Source organism: Heptranchias perlo, chromosome 7 (genome assembly GCF_035084215.1).
Source record: "Heptranchias perlo isolate sHepPer1 chromosome 7, sHepPer1.hap1, whole genome shotgun sequence".
In the NCBI taxonomy this organism is placed as follows: domain Eukaryota; kingdom Metazoa; phylum Chordata; class Chondrichthyes; order Hexanchiformes; family Hexanchidae; genus Heptranchias; species Heptranchias perlo.
In genome coordinates, this window is record NC_090331.1 from 84,178,405 (window position 1) to 84,205,255 (window position 26,851).

Here is a 26,851-nt window from a genome sequence, read left to right on the forward strand (position 1 = left end):
AGGGCCGACAATGGGATTCACTGGGGAACAGGACTGAAGGTGTTCAATAACAAATATCAAGATTTCTGGCTTAGTCGGATCGTGTTAAAACACATCTACACCTCCCAATTGTCCATCCATCCAACTTGCAATAAAACTGCCAGTCTGCTCTGAAGGGGTCACATGCCAATCAATTCCATTTTATGAAGAATGAAAATAAATGTTTTAAAAAAAATCTTTGCCCCTGGGACAAGTACAAAAAACCACTAACCCAATCTAGTCCCATTTATCCCAAATGCAAATTAAACGTACAATGCACAGACTTGCAGAATAATTTTCTAACATGCCGAGCTGTTGCCTCTGGTCACACTGACTGTAAACTTATTTGCACTGCTCCTAACTCAGTTCTGTGGCATCTAACCTGAAGCTGAATTGTGCAGACCTAAACGGGACTACCCCATAAGTTAAATAGCAGCAGTTTCGGACTTGTTTCAACACCATGTTTCCCACCTTGGACAGACAGGCGAAACCACTGCTTTCTTGAAGGTCTGTCTCAATGCCTACTTATAGACACCTGTTTATTTCCAATCAGATACAACTTTTTAAATTTCTGCTCACATCAGAAGGGGGCATCTTTGAATTCTCATTAGATGTGTCAGCAAGTAGATGCGCTTTTGTTAGCATGGGAAAAATGTCCAGACACAAAGGTAGGTATCAGATGATCTGATTGAAACTTGGGTGTCTCTGCTAAAAGTTTTTTTCAAAGTCAATGTTGGTTAATTTGCAACAAACATAATGATGAAGGAGAGCTGTGCAGAGTTGGACAGCCACGGGATTGGACGGTGAAATAGGTTAGCACACTTCAAAAGTGTTAGCCGTGGCTCAATGGCAGTCTAGAGTACAAAGATCTAGGCTGACACTCCAGCGTAGTACTGAGGGAGTGCTGCACTATCGGAGGTGCCATCTTTCGGTTGAGACGTTAAGCCGAGGCCCGTCTGCCCTCTCAGGTGGACGTAAAAGATCCCTGGCATTATTTTGAAGAAGAGCAGGGGAGCTCTCCCTGGTGTCCTGGCCAATATTTATCCCTCAACCAACATCACTAAAACAGATGATCTGGTCATTATCACATTATTGTTTGTGGGACCTTGCTGTGCACAAATTGGACACCACCTTTCTTACATTACAACAGTGACTACACTTCAAAAGTAAAGCGCTTTGGGACATCCTGAGGTCATGAAAGGTGCTATAGAAAACCAAGTCTTTCTTTCTTTTCTTGGGGGACCTGGATTTGAGTCCAGCCCGGACTGATGAAAGTCTCTTAAAGATCCCATATGAAATGAACTTGGGCAACCTCAATCCAGTTCCTACAGGGTGCGATTGCACAGCACAGGCCAGAACTCCCCAAGCTCTCCCTGACAAGTGTTCTTGTGAACTTTCTTCCCTCCCACGAGGTGCTCCTTACACGCTATTTCAAAATCCTAAACATGATCTCTCTCGAAGATATTTTTGTGCGGAACCAATCATTCAGGCAATGCTTTATATCAACAAGATATAATTCTTTATCGACATCCTCATTACGGACTCCAATTATTCTCATGTGTATTTACTGTAAAGCTCTCGGGAAGATTGGGACAGTTCAGTGCTTGGGACTAAGGTCGCCTTCAAGTCCCCATAAGAGAAAGAAGAACCAGGGAGCATATCAAGTGCAGGATAGTCAACTCCAGGCAAATGTCTATCTGATATAAATTCAATTTTTGTCCATCCTTTAAGTCATCATGTATCACCCAAGAGGGTGGTCAGATTACCTGCCCCGTCCCTCCTTCTCATAATCGAACCCCAGAAGGCACATAGAAGCATCATGGGATGATTCCTTTCCCTATAGAAAGGTATCTATCTATCACTGGATGCCTCCTAGCAATTTCAGAAACTTGCCACAAGTACAGGCACAAATCCAGGTTATGGAGGCATAGCAGCATGCCAGGTCACCAGCCCCTGCACACTCCCACATACCTAACCCCTTTACTCTGTACATTCAGAATTCCCAACCCAAATAAAGACTCAAATCCAAGGATAATTCTCTTCAATTACTCAGTAGCTAAAGCTCAATATACTAAACACGGTCCCACCCATTGCCAAATTTTACTCAGAAACTACAGTACATTTTAGAAGTCTAATTGGTTTTGTACAAGTTATATGTTCTGTTTATACTGCTATTATTTAATTAAATGGACCACAGCACAAAGATTGGCAACCATTGTCTGGCAAACTAGTTGTCTGCTCATCGGGACTGCACTGTGCCTGTTAATATCACAGCCACTTCACTGGTTAGGAAATTGGCTTTGATTATAGCACATGGCATGCGATCTGGCCAGCTCTGCCAGTTCTTACATCACATTCTTTACTGTATGGACTTGTTTGTTGAAACTGCTGAATTAAGTGAGTTAATAAGCTGTAGGCTCATTCCAATTTTTAACTACATACAGTATTTTCTCCCTTTAACTGTGCTGTATAAATTTAGTTCAATCTGTCTGCAAATCATATCAAATGCCCATAGAATCTACTTTAGTTTTTCCATCCAATGTACTAAATCTGTACACATATAAGTTTTCTTAGTAGAGAATTCAAACAGCCAGGAAAAATCAAGTACAAAACTGAAGGTGACTTGAGGTGGTAAGTCAAAGCACTGAAGACAATATACGGCAGAAACCCAATACCACACAGATAATGCTCAATGCATCAACTTTCACAACACAATGTCAAAGTGGACTCACAATGAGACTCCCCTTTCTGAAAGAGTCCCAATGGAAAGATTCCTCCTTTGAATTAAGAATGTTTAATCACCCTAAAGTACCATAGATAGGTATTTGGGGTTTGTGTGGGCTAAACTATGGGAGGTGTTTATCCCAGGTTTGTGCGGGCTGAACCGGTGGGAGAGGTAGGTGATATTTCTAGAGGGATAGAATTGAAAAGCAGAGAAGTTATGTTAAACTTGTGTAGAACCTTGTTTGGACCACACTTGGGAGTACTGTGCATGGTTCTGGTCTCCATATTATAAAAAGGTTATAGAGGCACTGGAAAAGGTGCAATAAAGATTTACTAGGATGATACCAGAACTGAGAGGTTATACCTATCAGGGAAGATTGAACAGGCTGGGGCAGTTTTCTCTAGAAAACAGAAGGCTATGGGGTGACCTGACACAGGTCTTTAAGATTATGAAAGGGTTCAATAGGGTAGACGTAGAGAAGATGTTTTCACGTGCAGGTGAGACCAGAACTAGGGGTCATAAATATAAGATAGTCACTAATAAATTCAATAGGAAATTCAGCAGAAACTTCTTTACCCAGAGGGTGGTTAGAATGTGGAACTCGCTACCACAAGGAGTAGTTGAGGCGACTAGCATAGATGCATTTAAGGGGAAACTAGATAAACACATGAGGGAGAAAGGAATAGGATATGCTGATAGGGTTAAATGAAGTAGGGAGGGAGGAGGCTCGTGTAAAGCATAAACACAGACATAGACCTGATGGGCCAAGAGGCCTGTTTCTGTGCTGTGCATTCTTTGTAATTCTGTGTAATATTATCCCGAATTTGGGCAGGCTGAACCAGTGGGGAGAGATGGGAGGGGATAGGTGATGTTTATCCCAGGCTTGTGTGGGTTGAACTCAGGGAGCTGTTCATTCCGGATCTGTGATCCATCTAGCCTCATACTTGCACTGCATTTGAAATTGGTTTATTACGGGTTGCTTGTTGTGTTATTTTTTTTAATTCGTTCATGGGGTGTGGGCGTCGCTGGCGAGGCCAGCGTTTATTGCCCATCCCTAATCGCCCTTGAGAAGGTGGTGGTGAGCCACCTTCTTGAACCGCTGCAGTCCATGTGATGAAGGTTCTCCCACAGTGCTGTTAGCAAGGGAGTTCCAGGATTTTGACCCAGCGATGATGACGGAATGACGATATATTTCCAAGTGGGGATGGTGTGTGACTTGGAGGGGAACGTGCAGGTGGTGTTTTTCCCATGTGCCTACTGCCTTGTCCTTCTAGGTGGTAGAGGTTGCGAGTTTGCGAGGTGCTGTCGAAGAAGCCTTGGCGAGTTCCTGCAGTGCATCCTGTGGATGGTACACACTGCAGCCACGCTGCGCCGGTGGTGAAGGGAGTCAATGTTTTGGGTGGTGGATGGGGTGCCAATCAAGCGGGCTGCTTTGTCCTGGATGGTGTCGAGCTTCTTGAGTGTTGTTGGAGCTGCACTCATCCAGGCAAGTGGAGAGTATTCCATCACACTCCTGACTTGTGCCTTGTAGATGGTGGAAAGGCTTTGGGGAGTCAGGAGGTGAGTCACTCGCCGCAGAATACCCAGCCTCTGACCTGCTCTTGTAGCCACAGTATTTATATAGCTGGTCCAGTTAAGTTTCTGGTCAATGGTGACCCCCAGGATGTTGATGGTGGGGGATTCGGTGATGGTAATGTCATTGAATGTCATGGGGAAGTGGTTAGACTCTCTCTTGTTGGAGATGGTCATTGGCTGGCACTTGTCTGGCGCGAATGTTACTTGCCACTTATCAGCTCAAGCCTGCATGTTGTCCAGGTCTTGCTGCATGCGGGCTCAGACTGTTTCATTATCTGAGGGGTTGGGAATGGAACTGAACACTGTGCAATCATCAGTGAACATCCCCATTTCTGACCTTATGATGGAGGGAAGGTCATTGATGAAGCAGCTGAAGATGGTTGGGTCTAGGACACTACCCTGAGGAACTCCTGCAGCAATGTCCTGGGGCTGAGATGATTGGCCTCCAACAACCACTACCATCTTCCTTTGTGCTAGGTATGACTCCAGCCACTGGAGAGCTTTCCCTGATTCCCACTGACTTCAATTTTACTAGGGCTCCTTGGTGCCACACTCGGTCAAATGCTGCCTTGATGTCAAGGGCAGTCACTCTCACCTCACCTCTGGAATTCAGCTCTTTTGTCCGTGATTGGACCAAGGCTGTAATGAGGTCTGGAGCCGAGTGGTCCTGGCGGAACCCAAATTGAGCATCGGTGAGCAGGTTATTGGTGAGTAAGTGCCGCTTGATAGCACTGTCGACGACACCTTCCATCACTTTGCTGATGATTGAGTGTAGACTGATGGGGCGGTAATTGGCTGAATTGGATTTGTCCTGCTTTTTATGGACAGGACATACCTGGGCAGTTTTCCATATTGTCGGGTAGATGCCAGTGTTGTAGCTATACAACAGTTTGGCTAGAGGCACGGCTAGTTCTGGAGCACAAGTCTTCAGCATTACAGCCGCGATGTTGTCGGGGCCCATAGCCTTTGCTGTATCCAGTGCACTCGGCCGTTTCTTGATATCACGTGGAGTGAATTGAATTGGCTGAAGACTAGCTTCTGTGATGGTGGGCATATTGGGAGGAGGCCGAGATGGATCATCCACTCGGCACTTCTGGCTGAAGATGGTTGCAAACGCTTCAGCCTTGACTTTTGCACTCACGTGCTGGACTCTGCCATCATTGAGGATGGGGATGTTTATAGAGCCTCCTCCTCCCGTTAGTTGTTTAATTGTCCACCACCATTCATGACTGGATGTGGCAGGACTGCAGAGCTTTGATCTGATCCGTTGGTTGTGGAATCAATTAGCTGTCTATAGCATATTGTTTCCACTGTTTAGCATGCATGTAGTCCTGAGTTGTAGCTTCACCAAGTTGGCACCTCATTTTTAGGTACGCCTGGTGCTGCTCCTGGCATGCTCTTCTACACTCCTCATTGAACCAGGGTTGATCCCCTGGCTTGTTGGTAATGGTAGAGTGAGGAATATGCTGGGCCATGAGGTTACAGATTGTGCTGGAATACAATTCTGCTGCTGCTGATGGCCCACAGCGCCTCATGGATGCCCAGTTTTGAGGTGCTAGATCTGTTCTGAATCTACGCCATTTAGCACGGTGGTAGGACACCATCCAACATGTTGTGTGGCACTCAGTGCAAAGACGGGACTTCCTCTCCACGAGGACTGTGCGGTGCTAACTCCTACCAATACTGTCACAGACAGATGCATCTGCGACAGGTAGATTGGTGAGGATGAGGTCAAGTGGGTTTTTCCCCCGTGTTGGTTCGCTCACCCCCTGCCGCAGGCCCAGTCTGGCAGCTGTGTCCTTCAGGACTCGGCCAGCTCAATCAGTAGTGGTGCTACCGAGCCACTCTTGGTGATGGACATTGAAGTCACCCACCCAGAGTACACACATGGAGGAGGACTGATTCATCAGCTGAGGGAGGATGGTAGGTGGTAATCAGCAGGAGGTTTCCTAGCCCCATGTTTGACCTGATGCCATGAGATTTCATGGGGTCCAGAGTCAATGTTGAGGATTCCCAGGGCCACTCCCTCCTGACTGTATAGCACTGTACCGCCACCTCTGGTCGGTCTGTCCTGCCGGTGGGACAGCACATACCCAGGGATGGTGATGGAAGAGTCTGGGACGTTGGCTGAAAGGTATGATTCTGTAAGTGTGGCTATGTCAGGCTGTTGCTTGACTAGTCTGTGGGACAGCTCTCCCAATTTTGGTACAAGTCCCCAGATGTTAGTGAGGAGGTCTTTGCAGGGTCAACTGGGCTTGGTTTTCCTTTGTCGTGTCCGGTGCCTAGTGGTCCAATGTCGAGTGGTCCAATGTCGGGTGGTCCATCCGGTTTTATTCTTATTGTGACTTTTTTAGCGAGATTGTACAATTGTGTGGCTTGCTAGGCCATTTCAGAGGGCAATTAAGAATCAACCACATTGCTGTGGGTCTGGAGTCACATATAGGCCAGACCGGGTAAGGACGGCAGGTTTCCTTCCCTAAAGGACATTAGTGAACCAAATGGGTTTTTACAACAATCCGGTAGTTTCATGGCCACCATTACTGAAACTAGTTTTTTTTTAAATTCCAAATTTTATTTAATTGAATTTAAATTCCCCAGCTTCCGTGGCAGGATTTGAACTCATATTAGTTTAGGCCTCTATATTACTAGTCCAGTAACATAACCACTATGCTACCGTACCCGCATATGTGTCACCGAGTAGAACACTGTTGCACAGAATCGATATAACAATAGCTCAATGTGTTTACTGGCTGCTTGTGTGTTAATGAGCACTATGGAACAACAAACATTCAGCACAGTGAGCTCATTTTATGTCACTGCAAACTTGGGAGGATTGCAACATTAGCCGGCTCATGTGAATCCTCACCTCTGTCACTAGACACAAAATAACATCAGGTTTCGCTCCTTTGTTGACAGGTGTCCAACAAGGGCGGTTGCTATGCATGGTTGTGGTTGCTAGTCCCAGTCCCAGCAGTCCATGAAGGGTATCATTAGAGCTCTTTATTGTTCACTAGCACGCTTTTCCAGATCCTGTGAAAAGCACCAATGGCTATGCATACAAGGGATAACTTACTAGGAACAAAGATAGGGGAGAAACAAAAATACTATAAGCTTTTAATCTTACATGATTAAGGCCTCCCATTCGAAGAAGTTTTCCTCATTGATAGGACCTGTGAACAGCAGAAAATAAAATCACTTAGACACAAACCTAAAATCTGCTGGAAGACACTCACTGTCCAGCTACAATGGAACAGATAACATAATTTGGAACCTCATTTTGAAACTTATTACAAGAGGATGTCTTGTGATGCTGCTCATGGTGAACAGAGGCTTTGCCATTAAACACACAACGCATCATCAGGGCCACCAATTTATGATGACGGAACAAACCAACCTACATTCTTATTACTTGAATTTCTACCAGCGTTTAGGGGAAATCGAATTACATAACTGTTCAATATTTGGCAAAAACTGTAAAGAGGTGGCCTTGATTATCTACATCTATAAGAGTACAAAAGCAAAGAAGTTGTGCTACTTCTTTATAAATCACTGGTTAGACCTCAGCTAGAGTACTGCGTCCAATTCTGGGCACCACACTTTAAGAAGGATGTCAAGGCCTTAGAGAGTGCAGAGGAGATTTACTAGCATGGTACAAGGGATGAGGGGTTGCAGTTATCTGGAGAGACTAGAGAATCTGGGATTGTTCTCCTTAGAACAGAGAAGATTAAGGAGAGATTTAACAGAGGTATTCAAAAATTATGAGAGGTTTTGATGAAGTAAATAGGGAGAAGCTGTTATCACTGGCAGGAGGGTCAGTAAAAAGAGGACACAGATTTAAGATAACTGGCAAAAAAGCCAGAGGGGAGATGAGGAGAGTTTTTTTACGCAGCAAGTTGTTATGATCTGGCATGCACTGCCTGAAAGGGTGGGGGAAGCAGATTCAATAGTAAGTTTCAAATGGGAATTGAATAAATGCTTGAAAATGACAAATATGCAGGGCTATGGGGAAAGAGCGGTAGAGTGAGACTAATTGGATAGCTCTTTCAGCGATCTGGCACAGGAATGATGGGCCGAATGGCCTCCTTCTATGCTGTATGATTCTATCTATTAATACATTGAAAAATCTTCCTGCCAACTTTGTCCAATTGCACTCTCGCTCCAATGGATATGCTGCAATGGCACCACTAGCGGGAGGATGTAATTACAACGTGACATGTTTACATAGGCAGTTTCCATCATAAAAGTGGACATCGAAATTTATAATGGAAATATAAAAATAAGGACAGAATTTATATTTGAGCACCCCATTCCAATTATCCCCAGGCTATACCCTGCTTCATCTGAAGACTACATTTGGCTTTGACTCCCCGCCAGGATACACAGCAAAGCAAAATACAAGATGTACCAGGTTGTACGTGGGTTTCTGCTGATTAGCAGCATGTAAATAGTAAATTGTTTCGGGATTGTACATCTCTCTCTCTCTCTCTCTCTCTCTCTCTCTCAGAAACAACCTCTGTGCAGTAAAGAAAAAAATTACTGATGCAGCCTGGGAAATTCTGCACACTGATTGCGGGGCCTCCCTTTACCTAAAAGAATTACATAGAATGTACAGCACAGAAACAGGCCATTCGGCCCAAATGGTCTATATTGGTGTTTATGCTCCACACGAGCCTCCCCCCTCTCTACTTCATCTTACCGTATCAGCATCCTTCTATTCCTTTCTCCCTCATGTGTTTATCTAGTTTCCCCTTAAATGCATCTATGCTAGTCGCCTCAACTACTCCTTGTGGTAGCAAGCTCCACATTCTAACCACTATCTGTGTAAAGAAGTTTCTCCTGAACTCCCTGTGGATTTATTAGTGACTATCTTATATTTATGACCCCTAGTTTTGGACTCCCCACAAGCGGAAACATTTGCTCTACGTCTACCCTATCGAAACTCTTTACAGTTTTAAAGACCTCTATTAGGTCACCCCTCAGTCTTCTCTTTCCTAGAGAAAAGAGCCCCAGCCTGTTTTTCCTGATAGTCATAACCTGTCCATTCTGGTATCATCCTCGTAAATCTTTTTTGCACCTTCTCCACCTAACCAAGGTTATATAAGAGTTAAAGCTCTTGGCAAATATATCAAGTTAAAATGGCTGGGGTCTTCAAGTAAAAACATACTCCAAGACAAAAGAAATAATGTTACAGTTAAGTTTAATCATGTTCCTGTGAAATATGTAATTTCTGTTTAAGGGGCAATCTATAACAAAAGAAAAAGTCTTCCTCATTTGACCAGTGACTTAATGATACAGTGCTTCTAAAGACATATATTTAGAAGCACCTGGTTCAATGTAATACATATGGAAAGATAGGCCTGATATACATATTTATTGATAGTACTTTAAATGCAATTAGTTGTCTGCAGACATACGGAGGGGGGAATATTGGAAATTAAACAATGCGGCATTGCTTACCTGCAACAATTCCTTCTGGAGGATTTAGTGTCAATTCTGCAAATGAACAAAAGAAAGATGAATTTAGAGAGAGAATCACCGGCCCCCCTCAGAACTTCCAAACAATATTATGATTTATGCTTTAAATCACAAAACTCAAACTTTCAGTCTGAAAGGAAAGAATGGGTGCATTGTTTAAAATACAAGGCAAGCAACAGGTTCCCATGGTATGGTAGAGTCGGTTGCCTGCTTGCAATGCGCTACCTGCTCTCTGCGATGTCAAGTAACACCAGCCACACAAGCACACAAGACTGTGGCTGTGTGGTTTTTTTTACAGCCATTGTGATTTTCTTTCCAGTCTCTGAAGTTCTGTAAAATCAGGGGGACTGGATGAATTTCAGAGGTCTCCCAAAATTTAGGGGAAAAAAGCCCTGCGTTTACATAGCGTTTTATCATGTGCTTCATGCACACACAACAAACTACTTTTGACCTGTTATGTAGGCTAATGCAGCAGCCATTCTGTGTCAACAATCTTCCACAAACAACAGTGGAATGAATGAATCTTTTCTTTATTGGTTGAAGGAGGGTTGTCTGCCAGGGCACTGGGGGAGCTCCCCGCTACTTTACAAGAGACTGCCCTTCAAAAGTATTTAATTGGCTCTAAAGCTTTGGGACATCCTGAGGTCATGAAAGACGCTGTATAAACGCAAGCTCTTTCGCTCTACTTCAAATCGTGCCATTAACGTCCACCCAAAATACGGGAAGGGGCAAACAGAATCTCAGCTTCATGTCACCTCTGAAGTATGGCACCTCCTATGATAATATACTAGAATGCTAGCCTAGATTACGCACTTAAGAGAGAGACCATCGGTTTGTCTGTGAGCAAAATTAGAACATAGGAAATAGGAGCAGGTGTAGGCCTTAAGGCCCCTCGAGTCTGCTCTGACATTCAATAAGATCATGGCTGATCTTCTACCTCAACTCCACTTTCCCGCCCTATCTCCATATCCCTTGATTCCCTTGGTGTCCAAAAATCCATCAATCTCAGTCTTGAATATATTTAACAACTCAGCATCCACAGCCCCCTAGGGTAGAGAATTCCAGATTCGCAACCCTCCGAATGCAGAAATTTTTCCTCACCTCGGTCCTAAATGGCCAATCCCTTATCTTCAGACTAAGACCTCTAATTCTAGACTCTCCAGCCAGGGGAAACAGCCTCTCAGCATTTACCCTGTCTAGCCCTCTAAGAATTTTATATGTTTCAATGAGATCACCTCTCATTCTTCTAAACTCCAGAGAGTATAAGCCCATTCTACTCAATCTCTCCTCATAGGACAACCCTCTCATCCCAGGAATCAATCTAGTGAACCTTCGTTGCACCGCCTCGAAGGCAAGTATATCCTTCCTTAGGAAAGGAGACCAAAGCTCTACACACTACACTGGGTGTGGTCTTACCAGAGCCCTATATAATTGCAGCAAAACTTCCTTACTCTTGTACTCCAACCCCCTTACAATAAAGGCTAACGTACCATTCGCCTTCCTAATTGCTTGCTGTACATGCATGGTAACTTTCTGTGATTCGTGTACAAAGACATCCAAATCCCTCTGACTACCAACATTTATTAGTTTCTCACCTTTTAAAAAAAATTCTGCTTTTCTATTCTTCCTACCAAAGTGGATAATTTCACATTTCCCCACATGATACTCCATCTGCCAACTTCTCGCCCACTCACTTAACCTGTCTATATCCCTTTGCGTCCTCCTCACAGCTTACTTTCCCACCTAGCTTTGTATCGTCAGCAAACTTGGATACATTACACTCTGTCCCCTCATCTAAGTCATTAATGTAGATTGTAAATTGCTGAGGCCTAAGCACTGATCCTTGCGGCATCCCACTAGTTACAACCTGCCAACTCAAAAAATGACCTGTTTATTGCTACTCTTTGTTTTCTGTCCGTTAACCAATCCTCTAGCGATGCTAATAGATTACTCCCAATCCCATGAGCCCTAATCTTGTATAACAACCTCGTGCGGCACCTTATCGAATGTCTTTTGAAAATCCAAATATATGACATCCATTGGTTCCCCCTTATCTATCCTTCTAGTTACATCCTCAAAAATTTCTAATAAATTTGTCAAACATGATTTCCCTTTCGTAAAACCAGCGTTGACTCTGACTAATCATATTACGATAACATAAAATACTTCCAAAAACTTCATTGGGTTCCCACCCTCCCCCACATAATGGACTTCAGGGACTCGATGCAAAAATGCAATTCATGAACCCTAAGATAAAAGGCCCTCTATAATTCCTGCAATCTGGTTTAAGGGGTGTCGCTTCATTGGACAAGCAAAAGTAGCTTTATGAAGTTCCAGAGCGGTGTGGGTGCCATTATATAATGCAACATGTGCGCTTCCATGTGGCAAATCACAGAGGTTAAGGTCTGCATTAAAAAAACGTGCATTGGTGCCTTGAGGTGTAACAAAAGGGTTAGGAAAAGGGAAAGAAGTTAAAAGCTCACAGCAAGAACTAAACTTGTGTGAAGATGTGGAAATTTGCTAATGGCTTAACATTAAGAATGCTACGAATGTTTAACAAGCTACAGCATTTATTTTGTTTGAAAGTCTCTCTTAAAAATGTGTCTGTGTGATGTTTGTTTTCGATGTTGGGTCCACCCCCTTTTCACAGAGCTAAAGGCAGTTTAACCCTCTGTAGTCTTGTCTTAGATGATGGGAGTATTGTAAGCATTTTAATCAATGTCTTTTCTATAAACATATTATTTTTTGAGATATTGAGCCTCCTATTTTTGGTTTTGAACTGATTTGGAATAATTGACAGATTGAGTGTTTGATTAAATTATCAAATTATGAAACTGGTTTTCTGTGGCCACTACAGATAGCCATTTAAATTGTGTGAATATTCCTTGGGCTCAAGACCTGGGATTGTCACCTAAAATGTGGCACTTTCTGAGTTCATAACCTATTACAGGATTTTTAATGTGCATGAAAGTGTGAATATGGTTGTTGAGTATGTTCATTTCAATTAAAGATTGTGCCCCCAGAATATGGGAGATTTGAGGAAAACTTTTGTGCTTCACATTTTTAAAGATGCTGGTGTGGATTTATTTTGACTGAAATTTACATTATGTCACTGTTAAAAGAACAAAGCACTTTGTTTTAATTGGATTACAGCTCAAAATTGCTATTGCATTATACAAAAAAAATGACACCTCCCAAGTACTGACACCGGTGCAGCAGACATATAATTTCTGCTGGCAGTATATTGGGGTAGAGTAAAATTCTCCTACATCATGGGACTGGATAAGATCATTCTTTTGAACGCTCACACCCCTATGGGGTTATTGTTATCAGGAGTCCTCAGGGATGGATCAGTTTCTAACAGCTGGTGTAGCAAGGTGGTCTTTAGGACTGCAGGAGAGAAACTTAGAGGTCCGGTATGTCCCCACTCCTTTGTATATGGCGGCTGGACTGTTGCAGCCTGGAAAGCCACAAGAGTGCTCTATAACCATCCCTGAGCCCGGCGAAGGACGCTTTATCCTGGGTCCTACAGAAGGTTCCACGTATGCTTTTGTGGCTGGATCTAGTCACCTCACTCCAGGAGGATCGATAGCAGGGTTTGGGGTTTATGATCCCAAGTTGGAGATTGAAAAAAATCAGTGCGGCTAAAGGGAGGTCGCTCTGCCCAACAGGCAGAGCTGGCAGCAGTAGCTTATATATATATGTATATATTAGGGATGTCAGAAACTCAGGGCCCTCTCACTATTTTCTCCGACAGTCACTTTACGTGCTTCTCTTTAACTGACTACCTACCGATTTGGACTATCAGGGATTGGCCAGCGTTTAATAAATCGCACGAGGGATGGTTTAGTTGTAATACCATTTGTCAGCGGCGACAAGTGAGTAAGAGACCGGGATAGATGCTTCTCCAAATGAAAGTGGAAAACTCCACTGAAACCTCCACTATGAACAATGGAACTGAACAGGAAGAAATAGGAGGTCTAAATTTACCTCTGCAGATGATAAGATATTGTCTTCGGCAGGGCTGATCCAGTGTATTCTGGCAGAGGCTGAGAGGTGGCCACAGCCCTTAGGGGTGGTCAAAGTCCAAGCCCGTTCTAAAAACGCCCCCTGGGCCAGTGAGAACGGCAAGGCAGATCAGCTAGCAAAGAAGTTTGAGGCTGCCCTAGAATTGTGGGAACCACCCGTAGCCTTGCATGGCCAAATAAATAAAGTTCAAAGTGAAACACCCCTTTGGATCTTGCAGGGGTGCAGGGTCAGGACCCCTGGGTTAAATCAGTCCAGGTGGCCATCAAAGGCGAGGGCTCATGTCCCAAAGGTGCTTTTAACAAGAGGGACAATTTTATAGCACAGAATAACGTTGCTTATCAGGGTAAATGGGTAGTCCCGCAGTCACTTCATGATGAGGTGGTACAATGGGCCCATACCTCTAATGAACACCAGAAGGGTGACAACCTGGTCCAAAGGCTGATGCAGCAGGTGTGGTGACCTTGTATGGTTCAGACCATGAATGCCTTCATTAATGACTGCCTGACATGTGCCCAGTGAGACCCCGGGCACAGAGATGAAACGTCCCCTAGCCATGTCCCAGCATCTGATGGCCTGTAGAGAAATTTGTAAATTGATTACATTTGCCCATTTCAGAGGACTCAGAAGGGTAACCAGTATATCTTGATTATAATTGACTGCCTTTCTCCCTGTGAGACGCGCCACTGCTACACAAACTGCAAAGGGACTTATTGAGCATGTTTTCACTCGCTCGCTGGGGACAGACAAATACAATTGAGTCTGATCAAAGGGACTCATTTCACTGGTCAGGTCATGCAGGGGACACTAAAACTCCTAGGAATCAGGCAGAAATTTCACGTTCCATATAAACCTCAGGCAGCTGGGATGGTCGAGCGTATGAATTGTACCCTTGAGCAGCATGTTATCAAGGCAGTGGAAGAGGCTGTTAAGGCTTGGGATGTTGTAATGCTGCTCATATTGATGGCCGTTCGTGATACCTCCTTCCAGGCGATGGGACATAGTCCGTTTGAGGTCATGACTGGACGGCGGATGTGGTTGCCAGAGTTTTGGCTAGGCGGCACCCTCTCCGGACCTCAACATGAGCGTGTGACCATGGACATATATATGGAGCAGTTACATGCCCATTTACGACAGGTGTACCTAAGTTCTGCCCTATCCATTGGCCACAATAATAAGAACCAGCACAAGTTTTGCCCTTATATCAAAAGTCTTGAAGTGGGGGACAAGACGGTAGTGAAACTAAACAAGGTCACAGGAAAGTGAGCCAAGAGATTCGAAGGACCCTTCTCAACAATAGATTGAGTAATAATGTGTACAAGATTTAGACTAATAAAAGGGATAGTAACCAGATAAAGAAGTGGCAGGGACAGGATATCGGAAGGATAGATTACATAAATTCCCATAATCCTTTAATGGCTAATGGACGATGACAATGAGCAATTTGAGGATGAGCAAGTTGAGGAGGACGACACCTCCTCCACAAGGACATTCCTGGGCTATGAGTCCCATTAGCTTTTAAATTTAACATGGGCCGACAAGTGGGAGTTCAAACATTCTGACCCTCCTTACTTGAGGGAGTTGGTGAAAACCCTTAAGAACATAATGAGAAGGACTTGTTGGAAATTCCAAATTCAGCCATCCTATGTACATCTGTGCGGGATTGAAAGGGTTAAAGTTAAACAGGCTGTGCGCATCGAGCTCCAAAAGGAGAGAGAGATCGCAATTATATGTTTTACACTTGCAACATACACTTTGAATAAATAATCATGTCATATATTAACCAAGAACATATAATACCTCTTTCAGGTTGAACCATGAACCTATTGCTAGCTATCATGTTGGGCTGCGTCTTGCCACTGGGTGAAGCTGAACGTCTCTGGGGCAACTGGGATTGTATCGTCACGAGTTATACCACCAATACCATCAGGCCATGGTCACGACAGGACTTTCTGGCACGCTTACCAGCTGGGGAAGAGTTTCGATTGACGTGAACATGTTTTGGCGATGGAAAAACACCAGTTGTTATCAGATGAGTGCGAGCACCAGTAAAGATAGTGACACTGGGTCTTTTGGCATACCCTATATGGGTGACTAAGAAGACCTTTGCGTTCCCTAGTGGGTTGCGAGCAATTTCTCTAAGGTCTGGAAGCGACATGCTGATTGCTATGGGTGCATGCCACTTCATGGGACAGTGAAGTGTAATCTTGGTCCTTCTTATTCAAAGTAATCAAGAATGTGGAGCGGTCAGATGCAACCGCCCATTCCGTCTCCGGATGCCCGGTTGCGGACAATGGTTTATTGTTTTTTTTAATTAAGATATCAGACCTTATATAGCGATGTGAGATTTGATTTTCCAAAACTGCTTTGCTATCAGGCTTGTGTAATAAAACTTGAGAGGCTCTACCCATGCAGAGAGAAAAGCAGTAAGAATGATCGGGTATGTGGACCACCGCAGGGACGGCCGCTTGGAATAGGATATAGAAAGCATGTGGGAACATGATGGAGTTATGCAAAAGCAATTAAAGGGCATTATGAAAGAGGAGAATGGGTAGTGACAGGGTCATTAGATGAACAGCAACAAGTTTTAGCGCCTTTGAAGGAGATGGTTGACAACTTTCAGTGGACTCAGGAGAAAATTAATGAAGTAATAAGTGACACGATGACATCTAAGACTCAGATCTCCAAAGGGATCATATGTAATATGTACGGCTCGTTTATGCTGTCACAGGTACAAAAGGGATTGGAAGATATTGAGAACAATCGTACCCCTTCTCATAACTGAACAGCAAGATGGACTAGTAATGGAGGAAACCATTGTAATGTTAAGCGGCTGGGATCTGTCTACCCCGTGAAACACTCCTGTGAAGGGTGGAAAGAAGGACAAGTTTTTGCTGTGACTATTGCAATTCCATGCCTTCCACTCAACCAGAAGCCCCTCAAGGACTTAAAGGTGGAGTCCACAGGCGTTCTCGAGAGCGACATAAATAAGTAATTGGTTAACTATCCAAAGGTATTGGCAATGGGTGAAACCTGGGTGGCACCAGATTTATCTTCCTGTACTCTGATCAAAGACACGCGGATGTGTCAGTATGATATCACCCAGAACAGTGCCCTAGCTCCTGGTTTCACCCTGGATGTGCACTCTTCTAATTGTACGGTCAATATTCAAAGATGGAAATCGGGACGAGCACGACATGGATACATGGGAAGGGATTGTTACTGCGTGCGACATCGGACTTGGCTGACCATCATGGGAAGCAAGAGTGCCCTGTATTAACACCATCTTTTTGCTGTACTCCTGAGTTATTTACAAGAATTGGAAGTTCGGTCCTGATCCAAGTAAATGTTCATAATGCTACAGAAATTCAGATGGAAATTGGTTTAAGAGAGGAAGCCGAGAAGGTGGTTATACAGCTTGGACATCCGATTCCACCACTGTCACTGAGTCTTAAATCTATACTTGACCGAATGGTCACATCTGAGCCACATCTAATTAATCTACAACAGCGAAATGTGGCCGTAAAAAGGGGTATAGGACAGCTAGGGGAACATAAATGGTGGGAAACAGTGCATAATGTAGGACAACATCCTGGGCTAGAATTCTCTCAAGTTCTAATCCTTACTCAGTTGATTCTTATTGTAATTACTATTATAATGCTTTGTGTAGGATCCTCAATGTATAAAAGCTGAATATGCAATGGATATTTTGCACCAGCGGACCATGAGCTAAGGGGTGGACAGGTGAGCCTAAGGATAATAACCCTTAGGCTCAACAGGTGGGATATGTGAGAGAGAGATGTTTTTCAGGCTTTCAGTTAAAGATTGTTAAAGGCATTAACAAATCTGTGCCTGCGTAATTGTCAACCTTCAGCTAAAGATTGTTTATGAGACACCATGTCTCCATTATTATCTAATGTTTATAGTGTGTCATGGCATGAGAAACTGTTAGTTGCCTGTTGCAGAAATACAGAGTCAGCAGATGGTCTTTGACCTACAGAGTAATTGATTGACCTGTGAACACCAAGATTGTTTGGGATACAGCTGATTTTACTTTGTGAATATAGGTAGCAGCGCAACGTATATTTAGAATATTCTCAGAGCGGTTGGAAAGCTCGATACCGCAAGGTAATTCGGGTTTGTTCACTGCGGCAGCCTTGTCGTGTAAATCTTTTGTCAGGTTGTATTGTTTAATGTCTTACAAAGTGTGTTATAACTTTATAATTGCACTATTGTATCTCGTATTGTAACCTTTAAAACAAAACCTTTATACTTTGAACAAACCATCTGCAAGTCTTATTGATTAAAGGCTGGACCGTAAGGAAAGTTAATTTCATCTGGATGAAAAATGGTACAGGTGACTAAAGATCAGAATACAGCTAGACAAGCCATTACAAAACAAAACTCAAGAGTGAAATACGTGGTTAGCGGGTTGTGCAGGGATTGAAATGTTAGTAAGGCTGTACACATTTTTTTAAATAAAAGAGCAGTACTCAGACTAGTACAGTAAAGGCTTGTCATTCTGAGGCTAGAGGTGAGATGTTCTGTTGGGAGAGGGGAGGAAGCTTAATTCTGCTTCTGGCCCATGCTCCACCTGATCAGATGCAAAGCAATAAAATGGAAAAGTGATCCACTCCCCAACGCAGATATTTTTAACCTTGATGAGCATAAAAATTTACCCCAAAAAAGTGTTATTTTTTTTAATAGTAAGTTATTTATAGTTACCAGCGAGAGGGATCAAATAAGCAGTTTAAAAGTCTAAGTAGACAAGAGTCCTTTAGGGTAAAAATTGACAGAAATATTATGATCAGGGAATGGCAGGCATGGTAAATTAATTCCTCACATCAGTCTTTTAAAAAAAGACTGGTCAAACTCCAGATATATTCAAATTGCCTCAGGAATCTACAGTGCACGTAGAGGTCAGTAAAGAGTGCATAGCAGAAAATTCAAGGTATTCAGTGTTTACACAGGACACTTCAGTCACACTGGAATGCTCATGGTGATGCCGTGATTAACATTTCCACAAATTCTTTCAGCACTAAAGCTGCACCTGAGGATCGGAGGATAATAAACTTAATATTCAGGTAAGGAGTGAGAATTATACACTCAGGTCATAGAGGGAAAAGTGCTCAAGAGTATTTCAAGAGATGGCAAGATTGTTCATTTAGAGTGCAAAGAGCTTGGTTTTAAAGTCACACCTCAAAAGGTCAAATTGAATTATTTAAGGGAGTAACTACATGAATGGGCAAAGGCTATCCAGGACGTCATCTATTTGGATTCTTCAGAAGATATTTGACGAAGTCCAGCACATAAGATTTTTCAAGATGATGAAGGTTCATGGAATTAGTGTCACAATAACCAGCTGGATTTAAACCATCTTTGTAACAGAAAGCAAGAGGTGATAAATGGAAAGGGTTCAACCTAGGGAGCAATGGTTAGTCTGTTATGGGTCCTCCTACTGGGAAGAGCAGTTTCAGTAATATTACAACACCTCCCAGTAACACTAAATACCATAGGTAGGTGACCTGTTTGGCGAGGTTAGTTGTTCCTAAATGGACCTAGAAAAATGAAGTGGATGGACTGAAGAATTGCAGAAGAATATTAGTAATGATAAATGTTAAAAGGCACAGTGAACTGCTGTCCATTATCAATAAAGAAGTAAAAAGAATTTGACATGATAGCTGATAATTTACTGAAAGTAACCAGTCAACAAACTAATTAAATCTCAAGAACATTCATTCAACTGTAAACCTTAGATTATCCTAATCCTGTAAATATCATTGCAACAAACACAGTGTGCAATTCTGGATACATTACCTTCCAAACAACAATGGAGAGAGTTCAAAGAAGATGCAAGGCTAAGGCACGAAGGTGAAGAGAGACTTGCAAAACTGAACTTATTTGTATTGCAGACAGTGATTGAGGAAGACAGGAGGCAGGGGTTTTGTTTTTAGGTTTCCACCAGATACTTCTCTCATGGTCAAGGTCATGGACCTTGAGTGAGGTCTCACTCCTTAAAAACAAAAATGTGACCATACGTGCACATTATCTGGCATTGTATCGTTGTCCAGGGTCTGAAGACGACGACTGTATTCAGCTTACTGGATATGACATGAGTCCTCTCATGATCTGCTAGACCTCAGATTATAATTCATACCATAAATTGTAGAGCAGGTTTGTTAAAAGAAACAATCAGTAGCAAGAAGCAATACGGTACCTTTTGCTATTTTAAAAAAAACATTAGTTTTAACTCTCACTCCTTCCTCAGGTATAAAAATAACAAAAGTTGTGGCCCTTCACTAACTGTACGGATAGTACTAAAGCTGGATTAGCATCTGCACTGTAAGTCTTATATGTGGATATTTGTCATGGCCCATAGAGCTCCACCAGTGCTGGGCTACAGTGACACAGACATAACTGGCAAACTGGGAGCATCCTGCCTGGGATATAAGCTTCAGCCGTGGCTCAGTGGTAGCACTTTTGCCTCTAAGTCAGAAGGTTATGGGTTCAAGTCCCACTCCAGAGACTTGAGCACACAATCTAGGCTGACACTCCAATGCAGTACTGAGGGAGCACTGCACTGTCAGAGGTGCCAGCTTTCGGATAAGACGTTAAACCGAGGCCCCGTCTGCCCTCTCAGGTTGGCGTAAAAGATCACTATTTTGAAGAAGAGCAGGGGGAGTTCACCCCGCTGTCCTGGACAATATTTATCCCTCAACCAAAATCAAACAGGTTATCTGGTCATTATCACATTACTGTTTGTGGGACCTTGCTGTGCATAAGTTGGCTGCCACATTTCCCAAACTACAACAGTGACTACACTTCAAAGATACTTCATTGGTTGTAAAGCACCTTGGGACATCCTGAGGTCATGAAAGGTGCTATATAAATGCAAGTCTTTCTTTCACTGACAGCAGCTCCCAAATCTGCAACATCCACCACCTAGAAGGACAAGGGCAGCAGGCGCATGGGAACACAACCACCTGCAAGTTACACACCATCTCCACTTGGAAATATATTGCCGTTCCTTCATCGTCGCTGGGTAAAAATCCTGGAACTCCCTTCCTAACGGCACTGTGGAGCACCTTCACCACACAGACTGCAGCAGTTCAAGGAGAAGGCGCACCACCACCTTCTCAAGGGCAATTAGGGGGGGGGGGGGGGGGGGCAATAAATGTTAGTCTTGCTACCAATGCTCATACTCCAAGAATGAATTTAAAAAACTCATACACTTAGAAGTTGAAACCAAATTTATCAAATCAATGCAATGATTTCTGGGCCTCTCCCCTCCCGTACAAAGCCCTCCTAATGTGTTACCCAGCACTTAAGCTTATGATTTCAGAAAAAAAGCAGTCGTGTCAAGTGGTTTCTACTTGCTTTGCAGAAAGTTAGGGCTGGTACTTAATGACGTTAGGACCCTTTTAATGAGGAGATTTACGTTCCTGCAATGCCACTCAACCTCTCCAGCCCAGAAAGGGAACAACTGAAACTGTGGAGTCTCGTTCCTGCAAGTAGTAAATTGTTCTTAAGAGATATTTAAAATTTCAAATTTTGCCATTTGTCTCTGTCTCTTTTTTCTCTCTCTCTTAATCCAATCTTTCTTTCACTCTCTATTTCTCTTTCTGTACCTGATTTAGCTCTAAATCACCCTCTTTCAATGCTGTTCCTATTTCTTTCCCAATCCTTTAATCTCATTGGTTAAGGAGATAGACTGTTGGTTGCCCTGTTCACTAAGGTCCCAGATGCCCCGTTTCCCTTGCCGTGCCATTATCAGCTCGTACTTTCAGCAACTATCTGAAGCTGTTCAGGGCAACGCGTTGAGTTTTGCATGACTCATACATCTCCAGTTCCAGGTTATGATAGTTTTCTTCAAACAGGTGCTTTAACAGTAAGGCATGGCACTGGACCACTCAACCCATTAAGCTGACACACAGCAGTCCTTTCAGTCAGTAGCGCTGAGTTATTCAATCTAACCACACAATCAAAGAAGCCAGCAAGAATATGTAAACAGCTCGCAGCCTGTGGAGTGGTACAGCGTTCCAAAACTTAACTCCTCCAAACAGCTGCCACAGTCCAGGATTCTAATGAGTCAAGGGTAGAGGCGAGATTTGTAGAGTTAGAAAATGTCTGAGCCTCTGAAGATACAGCGCTTGCTTAAGAGTCTGGATTTCCAATGTACACACTTTACCGTACACAGAATTTACAGCACAGAAACATGCCATTCGGCAAAACAGGTCCACACCAGTATTTAAAGTCCACACGAGCCTCCTCCCACCCTCTTCATCTAACCCTACCTAATGAAGGCTATCCTGCATGTAAAATGTTTTAATTGACAATTATTCAACAAGGATAGAAAGCACAAAAAACTCATTCCGCCAGTCCGGTCAATACATCCACCAGCAAATGTTACTTTTTTTTAAACTAAGAAAACAACAAGGAGACAAGATAAATCGAGAAGTAATGGTTAAGTCAAGCATCTCCTCACCATGAGTAATGTCATGGGGATATATGTGCTTGCGCACACGCACACAGACAGCAGCTTAGTCTCTTGCAGTGAGATTGCAAACCCAGTGAAATGGAGATAGCTTTAGTAAGAGATTGTAAACCTGTTGGAAAAATGATTCCAATGGGCTTACAATCTTGCTCGGTGTTTATGCAGTTGCAATCCCTGTACTAAACCCTTTTTTTCTTTTTCTATGGTGATATATTCCTAACCACTGGCATGCATTTTCTACAGCCACATTTTGGAAAGCATCATCGCAGCGCCCAGTATAATAGGATCCTGAGCGACACTGAAGGCAGGCATGAGGTTTTGACAATCAGAGGCCGTCTGGCTCTCAGGAGTTCCCAAAAAGCAGTCAGTCAGCACAAGAAACTTTATCCATGCACTCAGTATAATAGCGGAGACAGCAGCGTGGGAGCTGAAATTAAACTCTAATCTCAAACTGTGGAATCGCACCTTAACTGATTACTAAATACAGGCAGGTCAGATGAACTGCTACTGTGGGAGAAAGTCAGTGGTTTGGTCTGGTGCCAGTTTAGTCAGGGACATCTGCCTTGACAGTACAGTCATATAATGCCCCAGCCACAAAGCAACTGGAGCTGGCAAAACAATGCAATATTGTATTGAATTCTCATGTATGATATCCAGAACATTTTCATACTTTTGGAATTGTTTGGATCTAATCTTTCTTTATAAAGTTACAGTTCTGTTAATCACTAACCACGACAAGCTTTTGTACAAAAGTCTACTGTGAGCGCAAAAGGAAACACGGCACCAAAAAAAAGACACAATCACTCCTTACTTCAAAGCCCTAGGGTGAAACATTAGTTGGTACTCCAAACCTGTGCCTAAATAAAAACTACATATGCTGAAGACTAAAATAACACATGCCTGAACTTGGTCAGTTTCTTGGGAGGTTAATGTTAATACCTGGTCATGAGTTACCTGTAGCGCATTTATCCTGTGCTCAGTGGTAGCACTCTTGTCTTCTGAATCAGAAGGTTGTGGGTTCAAGTCCCACTCCAGGGACTTGAGCCCATAACTTGGACTGACACTCCCAGTGCAGTAATAAGGGAGTGCAGCACTGTCAGAGGTGCTGACTTTCGAATGAGACGTTAAAACGAGGCTGTCTATCTTCTCAGGTGGATGTATCCCATGACACTATTTCGAAGAAGACAGGGGAGTTCTCCCTAGTGTCCTGGCAAATGTTTATCCCTCAACCAATCTCACTAAAAACAGATTATCTGGTCATTATCATATTGCTGTTTGTGGGACCTTGCTGTGCGCAAATTGGCTGCTGCGTTTCTTACATTACAACAGTAGTGACTACACTTCAAAAATATTTCAGTTGGCTGTAAAGCGCTTTAGGATGTCCTGAGGACGTGAACGTTGCGATATAAATGGAAATTCTTTCTTTCTCATTTGCATAGGTGGGGGTAGGGTTAACACATGCTGCCAGGTTAATCATTCTGTGTGATGAAGAAAACAAGCTTGTAACTGGTCAATCAGTTTCTATTTCCAGCAATTACTGTTCTTATTTCAGATTTCCAACACTGGCAGTTCAAAAAAAAATCTAATTCTTAAAACCCGCAATCCTAGTCTTATTCACACTGTTGCAGTTGTTCTCCAAATTTTCTCTGCGTAGATGTGTTAAAGTCTGTTCTCAATCATAGATTATCAACTGAATTAAACAGGGCACGTGAAAGTGTAGTAATTGTACAGTGCTACACACTAAATAAGAATATTTCATAATAAGTCAAAACTTTGACGTTATAGTTACAGTAAAATTGAAAGAACTTGCATTTATAACATTGTCATTCTTCTGGACATTGTAAAGTGCTTTACAGCTAATCGATTTCTTGATATGTAAGGCAAATGTGGCAGTGAATGTGTGCACACCAAGTTAACGTTTTTGGTGGTGTGAGTTGAGGGAGGAATGTTTGCCAGGACACCAGTGAAACTCCCTTCTCTTCACAGCATAGTGTCACAACATCTTTTACATCCACCTGAACGAGCAGATGGGGTCACACTTTAACATCTCATCAGAAAGACGGCACCTCCGACAACACAGCAGCCCCTTGGTTCTGCACTCGGTATCAGCCTAGAATTTTCTCTAGAAAAGAGAAGGATGAGGGGTGACCTAATACAGGTCTTTAAAATTATGAAGGAGTTTGGCAGGGTGGGCGTGGAGAAGATGTTTCCACTTGTGGGGAAGATCAAAACTAGGGGCCATAAATTTAAGATAGTCACTAATAAATCCATTAGGGAATTCAGGAGAAACTTCTTTACTCAGAGAGTGGTGAGAATGTGGAACTCGCTACCACAAGGAGTAGTTGAGGCAAATAGCATAGATACATTTAAGGGGAAGCTAGATAAGTACATGAGGGAGAAAGGAATAGAAGGATATGCTGATAGGGTTAGATGAAGAGGGGTGGGAGGAGGCTCATGTGGCTCATAAACGCTGGCATTGACCAGTTGGGCCAAATGGCCTGTTTCTGTGCTGTAGATTCTATGTAATTTTGTGCTTAAGTCATGGAGTGGGGCTTGAACCCATAATCTTCTGATTCCCACTGAACTAAGTTGACAATTAACTTTCCTTGTAGCATCAACTAAGGTCCTAGTACTGATTTAGCCTCAAGTGTTCATTTGAAAAAGTACAATACTTATAGCGAGTAAATGCAATGCATGGTGTGGAATTATTCGGTTCAGAAGGTCCTGGGTCCAAATCCCAGGTCTGTGCTGAGATAGCTGATCTCATCTGAGGTATGGGTGGGCAAACACTTTAATTGAAGTCACTGTTACCAGCATGTGGTCAGCCATGATTCCTAATCCCTCCTGGAAGTGTAAGTGCAAACTATTATATACTTATGGTTGTTATGGTTGGCCCTTGACTTGCAGCACTATCTAAGTAGTCAAAGTGTGGCTTAATTATACAACAGTAAGTGATCACCAAAGCAGAGCTGTGCTTGTTGAAGATGTTCTTTATCAATCAGTAACCAGCACATGACAAACCAACACGGATGTTAGGTGCAGACGTGATCATACTTGGCTTTGATGCCCCCCATAGTTGAACAGCCTACCTACATTGAGCCTCACACAGAGAGCAGCAATTTGTCCAGTAACTGGGCACCTTGCGGAACCAGGAAAATGAGCGATTCCGGTCCCTTCAAAAAAAAGGCTAGGATCCATTTTTTGAATGAATCCTAAATTGGGACATTCCTTCATTCAACACCCAATTAAAAATATTTAGGTTTGGTCATCTTAAAGAATGTGCTTCACAATCAGTGCCCATCTTAGAGAAGTTATGTTACAAATAAAGGATAGCAGCAACCATTATGAATAATTTAACCCCATCCCCAAGTTTCACCCTCTTTCTCTCTCCCCAAATATTTTTGTTTAAGCAGTAAAGTGGTTAGGGGGAAGGCATGAACTCAATTCTATCAGTGCTGAATTCAACACTCGGAGTTACAGATAGAAGCATCCTGGGTCCTGAGTTAATCCTGAGTTAATGTCAAAATGTAAATTCTGAGCCCCCACATGGTCAGGCTCTATAGCTCTGAAGCCCCCTCCACTTTTGCCCCATTCCCACAGTCATCAATTAAACAAAATTGGGGATCAGATACTGATACTAACCACTTGCCCCAATCCCAGTTGGCCAGTCCGGTCTCAGTTTACAAATGCAACATGAGAGAACGGTATTATTGCACCTACAATAGTCAGTTAAAAATCACATTCGGGGATAAAAATGGATACCGAGCAGCAGTACAAGAGGTGACTAAAAGCATGATCAGAACAATAGGTTTCCAAGAAGCTTTTAAAGGTGAGGAAAGGAATGGAAAGGCTTTCGGAGGAATTTTCCTAGAGTGGGGCTGAGACAGTTGAAAGCTGGTGGAGCAGAGGGAGGAGGAAAAGCAGAGGAAGCCAGTCAGAAGATTGAAGGGTGCAGGAAAGGTACAGCTGAAGGAGATAGGGTACAGAGGGATTTGAAAACAAAGATGAGCATTTTGAACTCAATGTGGTGGAGGAGGACAGGAGCCAGTCGGTAGGGACAGGGTGATGGGTGAGTGGGACTTGATGCAAAACAGGGTGTGGAAAGTGGAGTTTGTGCAGCTCAAGAGTCCAAACATTTAGGCATTGGAGCAATCGAGTCTGGAAGTGATGAAAGACCAACTAAGGGTTTCAGCATCGGTTTTGGGGGGGGGCGGCGGGGGGGGGGTAGACAAATTACCAGTCTTTGCACTGGGTCAGAAACGGGATGGCAGCTCAGAGCACCGATGTTACTTGGCATCGAGTTCTGTCTGAGGAAGGGGGATGGAGACTGAGAAAAGGATACAGGGGAGGTAGCCCCATAAGATGGTTTTGGTCATTCCAATGTTCAACACAGCCCACATTCTAAGAAATGGTCATTCTGCCGAAAAGCAGGAGGAATATTCCAGTGCATGTTATGCTTGTAGACAGCCTCAGCTAGATTAAAGCATGGGGCACAGTCGTCGCTATCAGCACTAGGATCCAAGGTAAAACACATCAGA

At 43.2% G+C, this 26,851-nt stretch overlaps 1 protein-coding gene across 1 annotated transcript in view; it reads right to left on the reverse strand.

The window, feature by feature from the left end:
* The window catches only part of ube2g2 (ubiquitin-conjugating enzyme E2G 2 (UBC7 homolog, yeast)), a 58,774-nt gene that overhangs the window by 24,797 nt on the left and 7,126 nt on the right, over positions 1-26,851 (reverse strand). Inside the window, exons 2-3 of the mRNA XM_067988001.1 lie at positions 9,776-9,811; positions 7,443-7,488 (exon numbers count right to left, since the gene is read on the reverse strand). Of these exons, the coding sequence (XP_067844102.1) occupies positions 7,443-7,488; positions 9,776-9,811 (82 nt within the window). The remainder of the gene's footprint in view (positions 1-7,442; positions 7,489-9,775; positions 9,812-26,851) is intronic.